At 40.5% G+C, this 23,744-nt stretch overlaps 1 protein-coding gene across 1 annotated transcript in view; it reads right to left on the reverse strand.

Annotated features, from left to right (window-relative positions):
• Positions 1–23,744, reverse strand: part of ITPR2 (inositol 1,4,5-trisphosphate receptor type 2) — a 589,478-nt gene that overhangs the window by 328,404 nt on the left and 237,330 nt on the right. Inside the window, exons 25-26 of the mRNA XM_027541575.1 lie at positions 21,991–22,156; positions 20,555–20,728 (exon numbers count right to left, since the gene is read on the reverse strand). Coding sequence (XP_027397376.1) covers positions 20,555–20,728; positions 21,991–22,156 — 340 coding nt within the window. The remainder of the gene's footprint in view (positions 1–20,554; positions 20,729–21,990; positions 22,157–23,744) is intronic.

Raw genomic sequence — 23,744 nt, forward strand, 5'->3', positions numbered from 1 at the left:
TCTAAAAGTTACATCACATACCAGCCATTTATGATGATATTCAAGGGGTTACAGAAACTCTTACATCATCCTGAATCTAATTATCTGACCTTGGCAGTAAAGCTAATACATACCATCATGGGGTCATGATTGACAGTTTCGGCTTCCCTGGTTGACACCTAAGGCTGCTCTAAGACTTGGTGAAGACATTAATACAGGCAGATAATCTTCCTCCAGATTTCCCTCAACCTGGGCACAAATTTCTACCCTTCTAGAGGGTAAACCATACTCTCAGTCTTACTCCAAACCTGTTTGCTTTTCCTTTGTCCCAAGATAATACAAATATTGACATTTTTTGATTCATTTGATGTCATTTTTATTAGTATTTGATGATGCTTAATCAGATGTCCTAGAAAACACCACAAATCTCTTTGACTATCAGTATCTCTGATTAAGTAACAAAAAAGTGTGTGCCACTGGAGTGCTTTCTCATTGCTTAAAGTGATACTCAGAAAAATAGGGACTGTACTGATGATAGGTATGTTCAAAGTAAACTAAGAGCTGTTTCCATAGGCGTGCAATAAGAACCCACTATAGCACCTCTGGCACAGTCATGTACAGTATTTTTTACATAACACCTTCTATAATACTTTGGTGGTTTAGTCGCTCAGTCATGGCTCCTCTGTCCATGGAATTTTCCAGGCAAGAACACTGGAGTGGGTTGGCATTTCCTTCTCCAGGAGATCTTCCTGACCCAGGGATTGAACCCGGGTCTCCTGCATTGCAGGCAGATTCTTTGAGCCACCAGGGAAACTATAATACTTTTTAATATGATCCTCAGCAGTGTTATATAAAATGTAGAAAGGAAAGGCAACCCTTTAGTTAGCAGGGTGACCAAGAATAACACAGCACTGTGCAGGAAGTGAAAACAGAACGCAACAGAGCCCTTAGAGAACATGCCTAGTACCTGACATATGTGAGGGAAGCCACCCTAGTCGCAGTCACCTCAGAGCAACCCCAGATGCGGCTGTGAGAAGAGGGCTGCATGGACAGAAGCGGGGGGAAGAAACCAGCACCTTCTCTTCAACTCCCTCTTTAGGAAGCAGTCATTACAGAAATGTTGCTTTCTGGCCCAGTGCCATAGGTGTGCTCTGATTTGAATGAATCAGCTTCTATAATGTCCTTGTAAGCCACTTGCTGAGGGAAAAAAACATAGGAAGTTAGACTCCTCACTACCAATGAGGCAGGAGCTAGATGGGCCTTAGGGTGAACAGCTGGTTTCTCCCCTGTGGACAGATACTCTAAAATAGCAGGAGCAAGAGAGGAGATGAGCCCTGTCCAGGTAAGAGATAGGGACCACATATTTCTCATTCTCGAAGTCAAGGAGAACTCCCTGACTACATATGCACAGAAAGGCCCCTTGGAGATCAAAAGAGAGGGGACATCACATTTTAGTAAGTGATATCAACCTACCCACAGGCCCCTTTACTAGAATCCATCTTGGCTAAGAGCTGTGTGCACACATACGGGAGGACCCTGAGACACACCAAACATGGACTCGGAACCAGGCAAAGCAAGATGACTGGCCAAAGGAAACCCAAAATAAATGCCCCATAAAAGGGATTCAAACCTCCATGAGGACACGACTTTCTCTCTGAGACCACCCGTGTGTCTATCCACAAGTATTCTTTCTCTTCCATTAGGAGGGGTGTTTATTAAAACACTTCACTTCTTTCACTACTTTCCATCTCTCTGTGGAAATTCATTTCTACATAGCTGACGGGCCAGGGCCTTGTCACTGGCCACTGGTCCCTTGAGGTCTAGCTGCGTGGCTTCAGTGCTCTCAGTGTCAAGGATTACCTCAATCTCTAGCAATCGAAACCCTGCTTCAAGCTGTTGCAGGCCAAAGCCACCTGAGATCACCAAATTCAAATAAAATTGAGAACAAATGGCAAAGTAGAAAAAACGAATAAAATGGTAACTTTCTCTACAACATGAAGGGAAATAATAAAACAGCATTAATTTTAAATGCAGGCCAGAAGACAAGAGGGAGAAAAAGTTTCTTATCCTGGAAATAATTCAAAGAAACCAATTCAGGAGATAAAAGCACTACATTTAAGAATATGCATTACAAACAAATAGAATGAAGATGCGTATAAGTAGCATTTGGCTCAAGACTAAAAATTAGTTTTCAGCTGCATGTCTTGTGAAAGGACTTATTAAAGTGATACTCATATGCAGAAATCACCTTCAGTAACATCAGCTCAGACATAAAGGAAAGAAATACGTAATCTGATATAAACAAGTAAAATAAACATACAAGGAGGTTAAGGGCAAAAACAGAAAATGAAGAAAACAAATTCCATAAAAAGAAAATTCACGCAAGCACTCTCCCAAATAAATGGATAAAAGTTCTCTATCCAGTTACCATAGAGTCCCACATAAGTCAGATCATCTAGGAAGATTCTGTCGGAAACTCATGGACACTTTCTGTACCCAGCCATGAAGGTTAGACATCCAATCAGTTACTTTTGCCAGGAGTTAGTTGGTCAATCACAAGTTTTGCCAGAGAAACGAAGTTTATATAAAACTATTTTCCTGCGGTGCAGAATCAAAAGTCCTAACACTTGGGAAAGCATAGCTTTCTTTCAAGATATCTTTCTAGAGGGAACAGCCTCCTTGCCTGTTTGCCTCATCAAAGAAAAAAGATCAGAAGTGGTCGGCAAAGAATGTAAACTGGGCTTCGCTTTCAAAGAGTACAGGAATGTGAGGTAAGACAGAAACCATCAGAAAAGGAAGGGCTGTCGACAGAAAAGCAGAGGGAAAGAAAAGGAGGGAAAGAAAAGGGGCGGGAGGGAAGGAAGGAAGGAACTCAGTTCATTCTCTCAGAAAGGTAAATCTGCAAACTAAAATTTAAATACCTGTGAGGAAAGCGAATGCTAAGGTAGATAACAAAAAACTCAATAATGAGACTCCGTCATTCCCATGGAAATGAAACAATTAAGAAACCTTCTGAAAAGACCTTTATGTATGTTTTAAAAATGGGCTTCCCAGATGATGCTAATGGTAAAGAACCTGCCTTCCAATGCAAGAGACCTAAGAGACTGAGGTTTGATCCCTGGGTCAGGAAGATCCCCTGGAGGAGAAAATGGCAACCCACTCCAGTGTTCTTGCCTGGGGAATCCCATGCACAGAGAACCCTGGTGGCTACAGTCCATGGGGTCGCAAAGAGTCAGAAACGACTGTAGCAACTTAGCATACACAAGCACATGTTTAAAATAATCATAGAAATAAAGTGAGGAATAACCTCTCTCACCCTAGATGGACCCCTGTGTGTGCCACATGGTCAGGAGGACTCACAGCATCACTTGGCAGGGATTAGGGAGAGTCTTACTGGGAAAGGGTGGTGGGGTTGGGGGGAGCGGGGGAGACGCAAGCCAAGGGTCGGCAGAGAAGGGAAGGCATGTGTCCCCCAGCCTTCAATCACCCTAGAGAGTTGTGACTGTCCTGCTGGACGCCATCCCGGGTCTACATTTCTGACTAACAACCTCCGCCCCATCTCAGCACAACTTCTCACAGGGCAAGTTGGAGAATAAGGGGTCTCTGAAGGTACATAAAACATCCTGGGCACCAAGCAGTCTGGACTTAGGTGCCTGCTATTTGCAGGAACTGATCAGGATCACCAGCTATGAGGCCCATACAAATGAGAGTCCTTCTGCTGAGAGGCAAGAGCCAGGGGTCTGCATGAGAAGTCAGATCAGTGCAGGGCCTCCTGGGAGAGAAGCTCCTGTCCCACCCCACCCCCCACCCCAACTCCAGCAAACAGCCAGCCAGCTTGCTGCCTAGGCAACCCAGAGTAAGCCCCCAGGGACATTTTCTAGTTAATTCTGCCCCTTACATCACACACTTATTAAAAGGACAAAAAAAAAAAAATGAAGTGAAAACAGACAGATAGGAATCTTGAATGCAGAGATATGAAAAAAATCAATTAGAAACCCCCAAAGAAAAAATAGTCCTTGATGGAAAAAAAAAACTAGACAGTTTAAACATCATCAGACTTTAGATTGTGAAGACTGTAATTTTTTTTGTTTTTTTTTTTAATGTTAGTCACTCAGTTGTGTCCAACTCTTTGAGACCCCATGGACTACAGCCCACTAGGATCCTCTATCGATGGAATTTTCCAGGTAAGAATACTGGAGCAGGTTGCCATTTCCTTCTCCAGGTGATCTACTGGACTCAGGGACTGAGCTTGGGTCTCCTGCACTGCAGGAAGATTCTTTACCATCTGAGCCAGGAGAGAAGCTCCCCGCAGCACCCCCGCCTTTTTTTTTTAAAGGAGCAGGCAACCATTTGTAGAGATAAATCTATATACATACACAGACACAGAAGCACAATCATTGTGAAGGAAAATTAACAACCAAAATATCTAACACAAGTGGGAACTTCTGTTAGAAGTCCTGTGATGCCTCCATGGCTTGCTTTTCAACTCTTTATAAAGAGATGGATGAGCATAAAGGGCAATCCTGATTTAACCCACTCAGATCTAATTTCCTGAGTTAATCCCTCCTTCTTATATTTAGAAGCCAACATGCATTTGAATGTAATGAACTAGTAATGCTACAGAGACTGTCAACTTGTTATATATACCCCAACCTTTAGGTTTTCAGCAACGATGCCCTTTTTAATGCCCTTGAAAGTAAGTTAACAGAGAAACCCTGTAAGATATAATAGGTAATAAAGCTCATATGTACTAGGGATGCAGTGAGCTTACTAGAAGACCCAATCTACTCCATCCTCCACCGTGTTTATATGAGATCGACTACAATACTAGGATAATTTTGGTTACATCGAGATTTGATAGTGTTAGTAGGTGGATTATCAGAGCTTCCCAGGTGACTCAATGGTAAAGAATTCACCTACCAATGCAAGAGATGTGGGTTCCATCCCTGGATCAGGAAGATCCCCTAGAGGAAGAAATGGCAACCCACTCCAGTATTCTTGCCTGGAGAATTCCATGGACAGAGGAGCCTGGCAGGCTGCAGTCCATGGGGTCGCAAAGAGTCGGACATGTCTGAAGCGACTAAGAAAGGCACAGCAGTTCAGTTCAGTTATTGACCCAGATAAACAAAATTTATCACTGAGGGAAAGAAAAATACTTTTATGCCATTGGAAATATTTCTTATTACCAAAATGAAGACTCACTGTACTGTTATCTGGTTTTCTGATGTCTAAGCAGGCACAAAGTTAGAACATTATGAGCTGTTTTAAAACAATGGCAATCATCCTGTGTTTAGAGCCTTTGTAAAGATTTACTACACAACAAAGGATTATTATCTGTACTGGCTTGCCAGAGTGCGTGCTGCCTGCTACTGGCTGTTTCCATTGATATTGTGATATATTTCATCCTGTTTACAATAAATTGTCACTATCTCTGGCAGTTGGTTCATTGCATAACATAGATTATTTGGCTGTGTACAAGTTAGTAACTCTGTAGTCTCTCACTTTTTTTTCTCCGTATATTAATCCATTAGAAATGTACCATTCTCTTGGCTTCTCTTCTTGTGTCCATTTCTACTTTTGCCTCCTGAGCTCATGCTCACCTAACCTCACACCTGAATTTGAACAGGAGGCTTCTAACTGGTCCCCACCTTTAGGCTCTTTTTGCTGAGCCATCCTTCCCCCAGATGTTCAAGGGTTCCCAATGTCCAGCCACTTCAAATACAAACCACTTATTTCTGTTGAATTCTGCTTCTCTTGTGATTATTCCTGAATTAGTAGCTAAGGAAATCCTCCCAACCTTTTAAAACAGTGAAGCTGGGCTTCCCTGGCACCTCACTGGTAAAGAATTCACCTGCCAATGCAGCAGAGGCGGGTTTGATCCCTGGTCGGGGGAGGAGCCCACTTGCCACACAGCAACTGAGCCCGCGTGCGCCATAGCCATTGAGCCTGTGCTTTAGAGCCTGGGAGCTGCAACTACTGAGCCCTCGAGCCACAACTACTGAAGCCCATCTGCCCTAGAGCCCATGCTCAGCACCACGAGAGGCGATGCAATGAGAATCCACTGCACCACAGCTGGAGAGTGGCCCCCGTTTGCCACAACTATAGAAAAGCCAAAGACCCAGCACCAAAGACCCAGCTCAGCCATAAAGAAATAAAACAGTGAAGTCTTCTCCACACAGTCACACCCACACTGATCTCTCTTTTCTGTGATACAACAGTTCAATATTTAATCATACATTTGTCATACTGTTTTGTGGGTGTTATTCTGTTTGTGTTATCTTTGAGAGCAAGCATCATATCTCAAATATTAGATTTGATTCTACATATCAAACATTAAGAAAGGAAACGAGAAATTCAGGTGTGTACAAAGATATGGAAGCATGACGGTGAAGGTATAAAGTTGTACCTTTAGCAGAATGTTCAAAAGAAGAGTGGTGCTCTGGAGAAACATGAAAGCAATCAAGTAGAGCAGGTTCAGATATGGTCTGATCATGCATGTGTGTTCAGTCACTTAAGTCATGTCCAGCTTGCTGTGACCCAATGGACTGCAGCCCACCAGGCTCCTCTGTCCATGGGATTCTCCAGGCAAGAGTACTGGAGTGGGTTGCCACGCGCTCCTCCAGGGGATCTTCCCAACCCATGGATCAGATCGAACCTGAGTCTTCTATGTTGCCTGCACTGCAGGTGGGTTCTTTACCACTGAGCCACAGGGGAAGCCCCAGATATGGTTCACACTGGCTCAAATCTAGCATCAGCAAAAAGATCTTACAAGGATAAATATGGTATGGGGAGGGAGGAGGGAGGAGGGAGGAGGGTTCGGGATGGGGAGCACATGTATACCTGTGGCGGATTCATTTTGATATTTGGCAAAACTAATACAATTATGTAAAGTTTAAAAATAAAATAAAATTAGAGAAAAAAAAAATACAGAAGAGTTTTCTACTTTTAAGAACTATCTAAAGTAGAAATAAAGAGAAATCCCTCTGATTACACAACATCCAGAAGTGATAGATTGGAGAAGGCAATGGCACCCCACTCGAGTACTCTTGCCTGGAAAATCCCATGGATGGAGGAGCCTGGTGGGCTGCAGTCCGTGGGGTCGTTAAGAGTCGGACACGACTGAGCGACTTCACTTTCACTTTTCACTTTCATGCAATGGAGAAGGAAATAGCAACCCACTCCAGTGTTCTTGCCTGGAAAATCCCAGGGATGGCGGAGCCTGGTGGGCTGCCGTCTATGGGGATGCACAGAGTCAGACGTGACTGAAGCGAATTAGCAGCAGCAGCAGCAGAAGTGATAGATAAAAACAACATTTAAACGATCTCTCTCTCTCTGTTTTTGACTGCGCTGTGTCTTCACTGCTACGAGCAATGCAGCGAGTGGTGGCTACTCTTCCTTGCAGTGCGGGGGCTTCTCACTATGGTGGCTCCTCCTGTTGCGGAGCATGGGCTCTGGAGCACCAGTGCTTCAGTAGTTGCAGTGTGTGTGCTCAGTAGCTGTGGCACACAGGCTTAGCTGCCCCACAGCATGTGGAAGCTTTCTAGGCCAAGGATCGAACCCATGTCCCCTGTACTGGCTGGCGAATTCTTTACCACTGGACCACCAGGGAAGTCCTAAACTATTTCCTACTAGTAAAGAGAAAGAAACAAATGGAGGCCAGAAACCAGAAAAATACATGACATTTCCAAGTAATAATCAAGCACTGACCCATTTGTTGGCCTTTAAGGGTATCAGCCAGAGTTGATAACCAACAACTGAGTTTTAACTTATCACACACACACACACACACATACACACAACTCAAAGAGCTGGGCACGACTGAGTGACTTTCACTTTCACTGTGTGTGTTGTTAGACTCTACGGGTTTTGACAAATGTGTAATGGTACATATAGTATCATATAGAAGAGTTTCATCATCCTAAAATTCCTCTCTGCTCCACCTGTTTGTTCCTCTCTTTTTAATCTCTACACCCCAGAACCTCTGAGGACCCATGATCATTGTACTGTCTCAGGTATAGTTTTTCCTTCTCCAGAATACAGTTGGACTCATACAGTATGTAGCTTTCTCAGACTTTGTTGTTGTTCAATTGTTTACTTGTGTCTGATTCTTTGCAACCCCATGAACTGCAGCACGCCAGGCTTCCCTGTCCTTCACCATTTCCTGGAGCTTGCTCAAATTCAAGTCCATTGAGTTGGTGATGACATCCAACCATCTCATCCTCTGTTGACCCCTTTTCCTCCTGCCTTCAATCTTTCCCAGCATCAGTGTCTTTTCTAATGAGTCAGCTCTTTGCATCAGGTGACCAAAGTATTGGAGCTTCAGCATCAGTCCTTATGAATCTTCAGGGTTGATTTCTTTCAGGACTGACTGATTTGATCTCCTCGCTGTCCAAAGGACTCTCAAGAGTCTTCTCCAGCACCACAATTCTAAAGCATCAGTTCTTCGGCACTCAGCCTTCTTTTTCAGACTAGCCTCTTTCATTTAGCAATATACATTTTAGGTTCTTTCGTTCTTTTTGTAACCTGTAAGCACTTTCTATCGCTGAATACTACTCCGTTATCTGGATATACTAAAGTTTATTTATCCTAATTCATCTATTAAAAGACCTCTGATTGCTTCCAATTTGGGGCCATTTTGCGTAAAGCTGCTGTAAACATTTGGGTGTAGGTTTTGAGTTGGTATCTTGGAGACCGAAAGATGGCATGTTTTGCTCCTTACAGTATGTGGGATTACCTCAACCTGTGGCCAGAGGGCACTGTGAGCCTGAGACGTCTGAAGGCAGGAGTCTGATTTAGCGCCCCAATCTTGGTATTTGCTTAGAGTTAACTTGTCTTTCTGAGTTGCAGAGTTACTGGCATTTGTCTTCAGGGAAACTTACCATGTTGCCCAGAAGCTTAGAACTCTCTGATCAGGTTTGAGGTTACTTTTCTAACTTGGTAGATGGAGGGTGAGACAAAGGATGCCCTGGTTGGATGGCATCACTGACTCAATGGACATGAGTTTGAGCAAGCTCTGGGAAACAGTGAAGGACAGGGAAAACTGGCATGTTGTGGTTCATGGGGTCACAAAGAATCGGACATGACTGAGCGACTAAGCAACAACAGCAATAACAGAGGGAAGGTGGGGTCTTTAGAGTTGCCCTCCATTTCCAGTGAGCCCAGAAATATACTTAAAATAGGCTTTGTATCTAGGATCGAGTGGTTTTGTAACAGGAGGGCCATTTGAATTTTAACTTGGCTACTTTTGTAGAAGTCCTTGGGAATGTGTTTATTTAGATATTTCGTAATTTTAAAAGTGTATTATGAACTTAGATTCCTTGGAATATGTGAACTCCTCTGGGGTTTGTTTAACCCAGAGAAGATTTCATTTGCCTTACAGAGCCACTTTGGGATATGACATTTTGTGAATATGTTAATCAGAGTTTTTGACTTGGAACTTTTGGGGCCTTTTACTAGTGGGAATTCTAGTCCCAAATCTTGAGTGCAAGTGCACTTGTCTTGAGCTCAGGAGAGTTTTTCTCCCCATTTTGGCTTTTACCAAGACAAAACAGGTACCCCTTTGCTCTTCCATGGGCCATGCGTTTCCCTGGTTTATCACTGAGTGTTTCCTTTAGGTACCCCTGGTTCTAACACGGGTTTCTGGTCAGACCTCCCATCTTCCTTGGGAGCCAGGCTTTGTTTCCTTTCTGTTCTGTGTGTGTGAAGTGAAAGTGAAAGTCCTTCAGTCGTGTCCAACTCTTTGCGACACCATGGACTGTATAGTCCATGGAATTCTCCAGGCCAGAATACTGGAGTGGGTGGGTAGCCTTTCCAACAAAGAGCAAAACCTGAAATAAACTAGGACCTTCAGTTAATAATAATGTATCAGTATTGTCTTATCAGTTGCACCAAATGTACCATATTAATTAATGGTGGCAGGAGTGGTAAAGAACCTGCCTGCCAATGAAGGAGACACAGGAGACTCAGTGTTGGTCCCTGGGTCAGGAAGATCCCCTGGAGGAGGGCACGGCAATCCACTCCAGGATTCTTGCCTAGAGAATCCCATGGACAGAGGAGCCTGGCAGGTTACAGTTCATAGGGTCTCAAAGAGTGGGACACGGCTGAAGCAACTTTTCTTGCATGCACGCTAATAATAGAAAAATGAAGGGAAGGAAGGAGCGGATGTATAGGCATTCACTATACTTTCTGTGCAATGTTTCTCTAAACCTAAAACTGCTCTAAAAACAAAGTCTATTAAATGAAGATATGAGCTCATAATCAAAGATGACCAAATAGATAATGAAACAAGTGTAAAAAACATAAGAAATTCACAAGTACTTCAGATCCTGGAATTAGCACTACATACAAGGCCATAAAATAGCCATGTGGAATCACAAGAATCAGCAAGTGACAACAGATAATAAAAATGACCAAAAAGATTTTTTAATCAAGTCACAGGTGTGATAAAGTATAATGGCTGAAATTTTTAAAAGAAGTGAAGTTAACTACAAATAAGACATACCTGAAAAGCAACTTAGACAAGTCTAAAGAAATTATTCAAATTCAGCACAAAGTCTCAGGTATGGGAAATATAAAAAAGAAACTAATTGATATGAAAAAAAATAATAAGGTTTAAGTAACATGCGAAGAGTCAGATACGAATGAAAAGACTGAGCAGTTGTAAGATCAGAATCAAAGCACCACTATTCAATACAAGGTTTCCCTCATATCTAAGTTGAGAAAGAATCTGCCTGCAATGCAGGAGACCAGGGTTCGATCGATCTGTCGGGAAGATCCTCTGGAGAAGGAAATGGCCACCCATTCCAGTATTCTTGCCTGGAGAATCCCATGGAGCCTGGCAGGCTACAGTCCATGGGGTCACAAGAGTCGGACACGACTTAGTGACTAAACCACCACGTTCAATACACAATAAACTTCTCAACAGCAGTAATGCTGCCAGAAGACACGGAACAATATCAACACAAGTGGAAGAAAATAACTGGCAAATGATAAAACGTTTTTGTTTCTAGTTAAAAACAGTTTAAAATTTATATGTATCTAATAAAATAGACTTAAAACATATAAAGGTTAATAGAACTACAGGGGAAACTGATAAGTTTACCACTACAGTGAGAAATGTAAGCAAATCTCTCTCAATTATGGCTACATCAAGAAAACAAAGACATTGTGAACAAATGTATGGATACCTAGTTGGGGGGAATAGGGGAGGAACTGGGAGACTGGGATTGACACATATACACTATTGATACTGTGCATAAAATACATAACTCATGTTGTTGTTCAGTTGCTCAGTCTTGTCCGACTCTTTGTGACCCTGTGGACTGCAGCACGCCAGGCCTCTCTGTCCTTCATCATCTCCCAAAGTTTGCCCAAGTTCATGTCTATTGCATCGGTGATGCCATCCAGCCATCTCATCCACTGATGCCCTCTTCTCCTTCTGCCCTCAAACTTTCCCATCATCAGTGACTTTTCCAATGAGTCAGCCATTCTTATCAGATGACCAAAATACTGGAGTTTCAACTTCAGCATCAGTTGAAATATACTCATCCCTCCAACGAGTATATTCAGGGCTGATTTCCCTTCAGATTGACTGGTCTTATCTCCTTGCTGTCCAAGGGACTCTCAGGAGTCCCCTCCAGCACCACAGTTCAAAGGCATCAATTCTTCAACGCTCCATCTTCTCTACGGTCCAACTCTCACGACTGCACATGACCACTGGGAAGACCATGGCCTTGACCATACAGACCTTTGTCAGCAGAACATTAACTAATGAGAACATACTATATAGCAAGGAACTCTACTTAATGCACTCTGGTGACCTGAACAGGAAAGAAGTCCAAAAGGGAGGGGATATATGTATATGTATGGCTGATTCATTTTGTTGCACAGTCGAAACTAATTGAACACTGTAAAGCAACTATACTCCACTAAAAATAATTTTTAAAAAGTTGAACAAATGAACTTCATAAATAAAATTGTGACCATGAAAAAAGAGAGAAAACAAAATTATTAGTGAGTAGATGGATGATTTAAATACAATAAGCTCTATTTGCTAGTCACATATAAGGAATCCTGTACCCATTCACATTCTATTCGAGCATGAGAAGATAGTTCTAAAACCTGAAGATATAATAGACCATAAAGCAGTCCCAACAAATCTTGGGAGAACTGGTATCATCATAATCACAGTCTCTTGTTGTGTGTTAATTAAAGGTTCAACAGCCAAAGAAGTGTTTAAATTTTGCAAGTGTATTTGGAAATTTAAAAGTTCATTTCTAAGTAACTATCCTGGGCCAAAGAAGAAATCATAATGAAAAATTTTAATATCTAATATTGAACAATAATAAAAATTGTTGCTGTTCAGTCACTAAGTCGTGTTCACTCTTTGTGACCCCATGGACTAGAGCAGACCAGGCTCTTCTGTCCTCCACTATCTCCCAGAATTTGCTCAAATTCATGTGCATACTACCTAACCATCTCATCCTCTGTTGTTTCCTTCTCCTGTTGCCTTCAATCTTTCCCAGCATCAAGGTCATTTCCAGTGAGTCAGCTCTTTGCATCAGGCAGCCAAAGTATTAGAACTTCAGCTTCAGCAACAGTCCTTCCAAAGAATATTCAAGGTTGATTTCCTTTAGGACTGACTGGTTAGATCTCCTTGCAGTCCAAGGGACTCTCAAGAGTCTTTTCCAACACCACAGTTCAAAAGCATCAATTTCTTGGAGCTCAGCCTTCTTTATTTGCCAACTCTCACATCTGTACAGGACTACTGGCAAAAACACAGCTTTGATTATATGGACCTTTGTCAGCAAAGTGATGTCTCTGCTTTGGAAAACACTGTCTAGGTTTGTCATAGCTTTTCTTCCATGGAACAAGCATCTTTTAATTTCCTGGCTGCAGTCACTGTCCATAGGGATTTTGGAGCCCAAGAAAATAAAATCTATCACTGCTTCTACTTTTCCCCCTTTTATTTGCCATTAAGTGGTGGGACCATATGCCATGATCTTAAGGTTTTTTTAATGTTGAGCATCAAGCCAGTTATTTCACTCTCTTCTTTCACTCTCATCAAGAGGCTCTTTAGTTCCCCTTCACTTTCTGCCATTAGAGTGGTATCATCTGCATATCTGAGGTTGTTGACACTGCTCCCAGTAATCTTGATTCCAGCTTGCGATTCATCCAACACACCCATTTCTCATGATGTACTCTGCATGTAAGTCAAATAAGCAGGGTGACAATATACAGCCTTGTTGCACTCCTTTCCCTGTTTTGAACCAGTCCATTGTTTCACATCCAGTTGTGACCCACAAACAAGTTTCTCAGGAGACAGGTAAGGTGGTTGGGTACTCTCGTCTCTTCAAGAATTTTCTGCAGTTTACTGTGATCCACATAGTCAAAGGCTTGAGTGTACTGAATGAAGAAGAAGTAGATGTTTTTCTGGAACTCCCTTTCTTTCTCCATGATTCAGTGAAATATTGGCAATTTGATATCTGGTTCCTCTGCCTTTTCTAAACTCAGCTTCTACATCTGGAAGTTCTTTGTTCATGTACTGCTGAAGTCTAACTTGAGGGATTTCGAGCACAGTCTTGCCAGCATGTGTAATAAGAGCAGTTGTATGGTAATTTGAACATTCTTTAACATTGTTCTTCTTGGAGATCGTAATGAAAACTGACCTTTTCCCATCCTGTGGAATACCATTTGTCAAAATCTGTGGGATGCAGCTCCTTAGAAATTATACCATCCATTTTTTTTAAGTCTGCAAAGTATGTCAACGTAAAAGGCTAGAGTATAATACGATAAATATAATGAAATAGCAAACAAGCCCAGGAGCTTAACAAGCCAAAAATAAATTCATTTAAAAAGATGAATAAAATACGTACAGCTCTGGTGAGATTGTACCTGATATCATACATTTGTCAAAACTCACAGAATTGTACAACCCAAAGAGTGAAATCTAAAAGGAAAAAGAAGAGAATGAAAAGGGGGTATGAAGCTACAGATGTAACAGAAATTTTAAAGATAGTGAAAGATGAATAAATTTGAAAACTAAAGTATACAACTAGAATAATATATAAGTTGACCTACAAGAGAAAAGTTTAATGAATTTATAATCTCTACAATATTAATTACTAGTTAAAATCTACCCACACTAAATCCAAGGCCCATGCAAACTTAGACAAGTTCTACCGAACACTGACAGAAGAGACAATTCCAATCTTACCCAAAGAAAGGGTAAGAATCTATAACTCACTTCATTATGGAACTAGTCTAACCTTGATACCAACAACTGACAGGAACAGTACAAGAAAGCAAGATTAGAGACCAACCTCACTGATAACATAGATGTAAAATGGTAAACAAAATCCTTGGAAGCTAGATGCAGTACTGTATAAAATATCATCAAGACATATTTATTCTAGAATACAAGGTTACTATAGAAGTCTATTGATGATTCATGTTATTAAAATTAGCATATAAAAATTAAAGAAAACATCATCTTGATAGATGCACACACTGCATTAAATTAAAATCATAACTATTCATGGTAAAAAGTAGCAAATGAAAAACAGGAGAGAATTTCCTCAATTGATAAAAGGTATCTACAAAAAAGTATAATAACCATCATGTTCAATAGTGAAATATTAAAATTATTCCCTTTAAAATCAGAAGCAAAACAAAAATGCCATTATCACCACATCTGCTCAATACTGTACCAGAAAATCTTACCAACACCCACTAAAACAAGTAAAGAAGAAATAACATATGAAAAGACAATACTCAATTTTAAACTTAGAGCATCACCATGACTTGATATAAAAAATATTTTTTAACTCAGTAGTAGGTACACATGAATTGGTAGGATCTAACTACCTGCCCACACAGAATGTGAGAGTTGGACTGTGAAGAAGGCTGAGCGCCGAAGAATTGATGCTTTTGAACTGTGGTGTTGGAGAAGACTCTTGAGAGTCCCTTGGACTGCAAGGAGATCCAACCAGTCCATTCTGAAGGAGATCAGCCCTGGCATTTCTTTGGAAGGAATGATGCTAAAGCTGAAACTCCAGTACTTTGGCCACCTCATGTGAAGAGCTGACTCATTGGAAAAGACTCTGATGCTGGGAGGGATTGGGGGCAGGAGGAGAAGGGGACGACAGAGGATGAGATGGCTGGATGGCATCACTGACTCGATAGACGTGAGTCTGAGTGAACTCTGGGAGTTGGTGATGGACAAGAAGGCCTGGTGTGCTGCGATTCATTGGGCCGCAAAGAGTCGGACACGACTGAGCGACTGAACTGAACTAAACTGAAACTGGAAGAAGTGAAATGTCCAATAAACATATAAAACATGCTCAACTTCATAAAAACCCAGCAAAATGAAAATCATACAGGGATAATATACCAAACACATCCAATTATCAAAAATGAAAAAGTGAGAAAACCAGTAGTCTTCATGATGGGCGATTACAGAAATTCTTACATACCCCAGGAGTATCATGTGGCATTTGGAAAGCAACGGACATTATTTGGTAATCATACTAGATGTTTACACCTAAATATAGATCCTGAAGGGTCTCTTAAACATGTGCATCAGGTGACATTTCAAAGTTTTTAAAGCTCCTTTTGGTAGCAAATTTCCTTTCAACACACTACAACTGTAAAGAATAAAAATGTCCATCAAGAGTTTATTAGATAAACATCTGCATGAAATGTAATAATGTATATTAGAGAAAATAAAATAAGTCACTGCTACACAACAACAAAGACAGAGAACAAAAACATACCTAAAACAGACTAAATAATTATTTAGGTCTTCTGCTCATTTTTTGATTGGGTTGTTTGTTTTTTTTGATATTGAGCTTCATGAACTGTTTATACACTTGAGAGATTATTCCTGTCAGTTGCTTTATTAGCAAATATTTTCTCCCATTCTGATGACTATCTTTTTATTTTGTTTATGGTCTCCTTTGTTGTACAAAAGCTTTTAAGTTTAATTAGGTCTCATTTGTTTATTTTGGTTTTTATTTTCATTACTCGAGGAGGTTGGTCAAAAAAGATCTTGCTGAGATTTATGTTGAAGGAAAAAAAAAAAAACTTCTGCCTAAGTTTTACTCTCAGAATTTAATACAATGAAATATTACTCAGTCATAAAAATGAATGAATTGGGTCATCTATTGAGACATGGATGGGCCTAGAGAGTGTCATACAAAGTGAAATAAGTCAGAAAGAGAAAAATAAATATTGTATATTAATATATATATATATGTGGAATCTAAAAAAAATCATATGTTTGTGTGTGTGTTAGTTGCTCAGTTGTCTGTGATCCCATGGACCATAGCTCATCAGGCTCCTCTGTCCATGGAATCCTCCAGTCAAGAATACTAGAGTGGGTTGCCATTTCCTTCTCTAGGGGATCTTCCCAACCCAGGGATCGAACTCTGGCCTCCTATACTGCAAGCAGTTTCTTTACCATCTGAGCTATCAGAGGGAAAAATGGTGTAGATGATCCTATTTGAAAAGCAGAAACAGAGACACAGACATAGAGAACACCAAGGGGGAAAGCAAGAAGATGGGAGGAATTGGGAGACTGGGATTGACACAGGAACACTACTGACACTGTGTATAAAACAGATAACTAATGAGAACACACTGTCTAGCACAAAGAACTCTACTTAATGCACTGTGGTAACATGCATAGGAAGGAAGCCCAGAAAGGAAGGAATGTATGTACAGGTACAGCTGGTTTATTGTGCTGTACAGTAGAAACTAACACATTATAAAGCAACTGGACTCCAATAAAAAAAAAAAAACTAAATGAAATTCTTTTCATTTGTTAAATGTTTTAGAAACACAGATACACATAGTAAAACCAGTATGATAAGTAAGGAAATTATTAACATAAACTCATGAAAATGGTTTCCTCTGGAATATAGGGATGGACCATGGGGACATTTTATTGGTAATATTCTATTTCTCAAGCAATACACTAATTTCAACAGACTGTTCTACCTCAGGAGGTAATGAATTTCCCATCACAGAAGTTTGTTTTAAGAAATATCTCACTTAGGTGAGCTATTTAGAGACAGACAAATACCACATAGGAAATGGACTTGATAACTCTACAAGTATCCTTTAAGATTTCATAATTCCATATGGATCATAACAAACAGCACAATATGCTACACATAAAAACCAACAATAATTATAACAAGCATTCACTGACTACAGATTTTTGGCAGACACTGTTGGTTGCTAACCTACATCCTTACTTCCTTCTCCCTTGCCAGCAGATTTTTTAAAATATTTATTTACTTATTTGGTTGCCTCGGGTGTTAGTTGCAGCACGCAGGATCTTTAGTTGAGGCATTCAGGCTTTAGCTGCAGCATGTAAACTCTTACTTGCAACATGTGGGACCTAGTTGCCCGATCAGGGATTGAATTCAGGCCCCACACATTGATAGCATGGAGTCTTAGCCACTGAACACCAGGGAAGCCCCACAAGCAGATTCTGATTTTGTTTATCCTTCCCCCACATAACTCAGGAGAGAGTATTCTAGTAGCCTGTAGAGCATCTTTTATTTAGTCTAAACTCACAGCCCCTTGGTTTAGAGGTAAACATGTGGTCCTGCTTCAGCCAAGGAGACATGAGATAGAATCTACTGAGGGGCACCTGGGAAAGGTCTACTTGCTGTTGAGCAGGAGACCCAGACAAGCACAGACATTCTTTCTCGGGGTGTTGTGATGCTAGGATGAGGATATCCTGATGCAACCATGAGGAAGATCAGTCTCAGTGTAAGGCCACTGGTCCATAATGACTGCACTGAGACAATACATTAACTAAAGCTGGAGACTTACTTCTTGACTTGTTGGTAACTAAAATGTCACCGTATTGTCTATATTCTCCCACTGAAGTCATATCAACTGACATACCATATGCACAGAGTTCACTCATTTAATCTTCATGGTAACACTATGAGCTAAGTATCATTATTAAGTTCACTGAATGGACAATGAAAACAAAACTGAAAGAATTCAAATCAGTTGCCCAAAGTCACACATATAGTGAGTGGCAAATTCTAGGGTGTCTGACACCAAAACCTATCCTCTGAATGCCCTGTCCATTCAAGGCCCATACATCTTCCTGAGGGTGTACGGGGTGAAAAGAAAATCCCAACAGATCTGAGGGGTCCATACGTGTCTAAGGTACGAGTCAGTGCTGGTGGCTGTAGTATTTATACAGCAGCTGATGCAGATTCTTGGCCTCTGAATCATGGTTGATTGTTTGACCCTGAACTCTATAGTCCAAAGGCAGCCTCTAAAACTGTATTCGTCTAGACTGTCCTAAAATTTGATTCCTTGTATTAAATCACTTCCTGCTTTAAGTACCTAAAATTATTAACATGTGCTGAACTGATAAATCCCAACCTCAACAAATAAATAATATATTTCAACTTTATTGATTTATATTCATCTGAAGTCCCTAGAAAAAGTTTTATAGCCTATATGTAATGCAATTTTATTTTTAATAAAATGACTATCATCAGATGACTTATTCATCTTTCTCACATCAACACAAACTTTTATTAAACTACTATGAGGATGTTGTGGATATACACTTAAGACAGATTCTTTCTCCACTTTTCCTCATGACTGGGAACTTAAACTGTAGACTAGCAACTGACATCCCTCACAGAACATCTCACTTCTACTCTTAAGTGATTTTCTGGGCAAACTTTTACAAAGAAGCATAATGCATTTTTCCTAAGGTTTAGAGTTGTTCTCTATTAAAATAAAATAATGAAAAGTTCTGAAAAGGAAAGAAACATTACATTTATCCTCTAGAATATTTACAAAATATGTATTTGTAAAAGGAAGAGGTATTCTAACTTCATGAAAGCATAATACATCTCTTAATAACTTTAAATATTGTATCAGAAAGTGCAATTTTACACTTTAAAGAGCCTGGAGTTTATCATTAAAAAGACGTGAGTTAAAAATCACATAGAGCTGCTTGATAGTGAGAAAATCCTTGGGTTTTCTGAATTTCAGTTAATTCAGCTGATTCAGAAATGTGATCTTTATAACTATCTCCAAAGTCTACTGTAACATTTTAAAAAAATATACCTTGCATGACAGTTTCTGCTGTAAGAGTTGGTAATATAGCAAATACTATATAAGTGTTGAATTTTCTCTTATATCTTAAATGCTATGGAAGAACTCCATTTCAACAACAACAAAAAGGCTGTAGAAATTCTGCATGCCACTAACTTATATCACATGCGTGTATGTACTTAGTTGCTAAGTCATGTCTGACTCTTTGCGACGCCATAGACTATTGCCCACCAAGCTCCTCTGTCCATGGGGATTCTCCAGGCAACAATACTGGAGTGGGTTGCCATTTCCACCTCCAAGGGATCTTCCCGACCCACAAATTGAACCCATGTCTCCTGCGTCTCCTGTACTGGCAGCCAGATTCTTTACCATTGAGCCAACTTATATCATAAAATCACAGAAAAGTTTCTAAAGAATTAAGTCAAAAATATTGTGCAGATCAGTGGCGATTAGTCCTGAGACAAGTAGAAAGTAGTTACCTACCACTGAACTTCCCTTTGGAATTTTTCAGCATCTTATTATTTTCCATTCCCACTAATTACCTCCTACTCAACACCCTACACTACAAAATACTTTGGGTATTGCAACAAACAGAAAAGTCGGAGCAGGTAAACCCCTCTAAACAGTTTACATTCCTATAGATTAAAATAATAACTAAATAGGGACTTCCCTGTGGTCCAGTGGCTAAAATCTGGTACTCTCAAAGCAGGGAACCCAGCTTTGACCATTTGGATCATGGTCAGAGAACTAGATTCCACATGCCACAACTAAGAGTCCACAGCCACAACTAAAGATTCTGCATGACAAAACTAAGATCGAACATCTCGCATGTTGAAACTAAAACTCAATACAGCCAAATTAAAAAATAATAACTAAATAAAACACTGGACAGGTATTTAAGAAACTCAATATATTATCAATTATGGTGTCGGCACTGATCTAAAAAATGCTTAAAAAATTTTAATGGTTTATTTAGCATTTAGCAAAATGCAGAAACAGCAATGAAATTAGCCCAGTGAAAACTAAAACCAATATAACAAAAGACTTATGAACACCATTTTACCATTTTTCAGATCAAACAAATTTGGGGGATTTTCATGTTGGCAATGTCCTTTCATTTGGGTATTTTTACTTATTTATAAGGATATTCAATAATGAATGATTTATAGGTTGGCGATAAAAAAGCCAACATGAATGTTAAAAATGAAAATTCCCCTCTCTTCATAGGTTTAGGCTTACGACCTACTCCTTTTCTCTCCACCTCACTCCATCCTGTTGTCTTGATTCTTGGATTATAAGACTGAGAGTGGGAAGGAGAAAGAGTGAAAAAGGAGGCAGATGATATAATGAGAACAATTAACAAGAATTAACCAAAGTACAAATTTATGTGGATTATCAACTTGGTAAATGGAAATTTTATGCTCGTTTAAAAGATATTGTTCGGATGATTTCAATTTAGATCTTGAAAACAAACCTCAATTGGCTCTTCACCACCTTTTACTTGATTTTCACCCATTTCTCCATTCTCATAGCTGCTGCTCTTCTCAACCCATAACTCCGATTTCTCTACAGTAAGTCGAAGCTGGTCTAAATCTGCCTTGATCTGCTTGTAGTTATCTACATCCTGATTAGACACCAGCAACTGCACCTGGAAACAGAATTTCAATCCTCGATTTACTTACGGAATTTCATTTATGTCAAGAACCCCAAGTCTTTCAACATATGTGTCCTTCAGTTGAAGTTTAGTATTTCTAGGCTATTTATGGATATTTTACATGTATATTGATCATGAAAATTTACCTGAAAGTATCTGTAAATTCCACTTAATATATTCGCATGTTATAAGGAATTATACGTATAAAAAAGTGAGCCCTAACAATGCTTTTCAAAATGTTAAAGAGTAATTTAAAGTAAAAGATACCCCAACTGTAATTTTACTGATAAAGTTAATTCTTCTGAGACCCCCTGTTTGAAACAGGTAGAAACATAAAAATAAGTGGAAGAAAATACCCATACAGTCTGAAGCTTAATTTGTATATATTATGTGAGTATATGAATGCTGCTGCTGCTAAGTCTCTTCAGTCGTGTCTGACTCTGTGCGACCCCATAGACGGCAGCCCACCAGGCTCCCCTGTCCCTGGGATTCTCCAGGCAAGAACACTGGAGTGGGTTGCCATTTCCTTCACCAATGCGTGAAAGTGCAAAGTGAAAGTGAAGTTGCTCAGTCGTGCCCGACTCTTTGCGACCCCATGGACTGCAGCCTACCAGGCTCCTCTGTCCATGGGATTTTCCAGGCAAGAGTTCTGGAGTGGGTTGCCATTGCCTTCTCCAGAATATATGAATAGTTTTATCTACTTATATAATTACTTTTAATTATTTCATATTTTAACATATTCCTGTAAAATTTCCTAATGAAGATCAATGCTCTATTAAGGAACTATTAGTGAAATATATATAAGCCTGGAGATAGTCCTCATTCATGGTCTCAAAATTGGTATCATTCAAAGATGACAAAGAAAAAGATTAGCTCCATCACAATTCTTCTCTTTTGGATTCATATATTTTTCAATCACAAAACATTGATTTTGGTGCAATACCCATACTGTTCAGTAAAATTTAGGGTCAGAATAACAGCAGGGGCAACAAAACTCCTAATATGTTATTATCCCTCAGTGCCTTCCTAAATCTTAGTGCCTATCATCCACATTAAAGATATTAACTGAAAAATCACCTTCTAAAATAGATCATGTCTTAGCTGCAGACAAGGCCATATCTATCTTTAAAAATAGAAAGTGTCCCCAGGAAAAGCTGCAGTCTCATTAACTCTGCAACCATTAAGTCAGGTTGGATGCTATAAACAACATTTCAGAGCCTCTGTGGGTGGAAGCACTGAAGGCTACTCAATCTCACCTGTTTAAATGCCTGTAAAACTTCCGCTCTCTGGCTGAAGTGCTTGAACAGCAGCTGCAGGGCTCCTGATAGCAGAGGCGGGTAGTCATGCATGATCAGATGAATAAGAACCCGTAAAAACGTCCTGCCTCCTTCATCATCAAGTTGAACTGGATTTTTCTCCTTTCTGTAAAACCAAAAAATCATTCTAAAAGACTTGTATTTACATAAAATCTAGTCATAAGTGGCTAATATTGTGTATACATTCTCAGACTTACACCATTTCCACCATCACCCCTCCACAAAAAATTGGAAGTTGCCAAGGAAGGCATTTTTACTTTCTTTGGCCTCATGTTACTAATAAGGGGGCTTCCCAGGGTGGCGCTAGTAGTAAAGAATCTACCTGCCAATGCAGGAGACATAAGAGACGTGGGTTTGATTCCTGGGTTGGGAAGATCCCCTGGAGAAGGGCATGGCAACCCACTCCATTATTCTTGTCTGGAGAATCCCCAGAAACAGAGGAGGCTGGAGGGCTACAATCCATAGAGTCACAAAGATTCGGACACGACTGAAGCGACTTAGCTTGCAGGCACAACGAATGAGGAAACGGAACATAAAGAAAAGCTTGTGACTGTCCATGAAAGGAGGGGTGACCAAATTCCCAGTCTGTCCAAGACTGAGAAGGTTCCTAAGATGGGGGACGCTCAGTGATTGCACTAGGAAAGCCGCAGGCAAACTGGGATGATCTGGTAATCTAGGTACAGACAAAAGACAGAATCTGAATCAATCCAGAAGCGCTTATTGAGAAGGCATATCAGTTGGATAGATCCCATGGACGCAGTAGCCTGGTAGGCTGCAGTCCGTGGGGTCGCTAGGAGTCGGACACGACTGAGCGACTTCCCTTTCACTTTTCACTTTCACGCATTGGAGAAGGAAATGGCAACCCACTCCAGTGTTCTTGCCTGGAGAATCCCAGGGATGGGGGAGCCTGGTGGGCTGCCGTCTCTGGGGGCGCACAGAGTCAGACACGACTGAAGCAACTTAGCAGCAGCAGCAGCAGCAGCAAGGGCCAATTTACCACCCCCCCCCCCCCCCCCCCCCTTCCCCACAAGGCCCAAAACCTCCTCAGGACAGGCGGGGAGGTAGTGAGGGACAGCACGCGCATGCGCATGCGCACGCACACAGGCAAGGCCATAGCCAGGGCAACTCCGCGAGTCTCCGGTATTCGGACTCTGGGCTAGATTACCCGGATGAAAAGTTGGTTTATTTTACGGTGAAAACCATACCCTGGTTTATCCTCTTCTCAGGAATAATGAAATACTTGAATAGGAAAACACAGTAACAATAACAACAGCAGAAACTGGCAAAACAATATAAAAACAAACCTAAACCAAAAGTTCACTAGAGATAAAAATCCTTTTTGGGCTTCCCTGAGTCTGTCTGCTTCTCTCTCTTGCTAATCAAAGAAAATGCAACACAAGGCTAGGTACAGAAATCCGTTAGGTACATACAGCAAATCTGCAATAAAAATGGATGCTAGAAACTCAGTATTTGCAGCTCAGACATCGTACAGTTTTTTTTCTTTTCCTTTTGACTATTAGTTTCATTTCTGGGGAAACCAAAGAAACCACCTAAAAACAATGAATAGTAGGGCTTCTGACAGCAAAGGAGGGTAGCCATGGCAGAGATACTTCATTTTCTTCAATCATATGGATATTTCAACTGGCAGATAATAAGCATTAGTTCTCACATATATAGTTAATGATAACATTGAA

Source organism: Bos indicus x Bos taurus, chromosome 5 (genome assembly GCF_003369695.1).
Source record: "Bos indicus x Bos taurus breed Angus x Brahman F1 hybrid chromosome 5, Bos_hybrid_MaternalHap_v2.0, whole genome shotgun sequence".
NCBI classification, from domain to species: domain Eukaryota; kingdom Metazoa; phylum Chordata; class Mammalia; order Artiodactyla; family Bovidae; genus Bos; species Bos indicus x Bos taurus.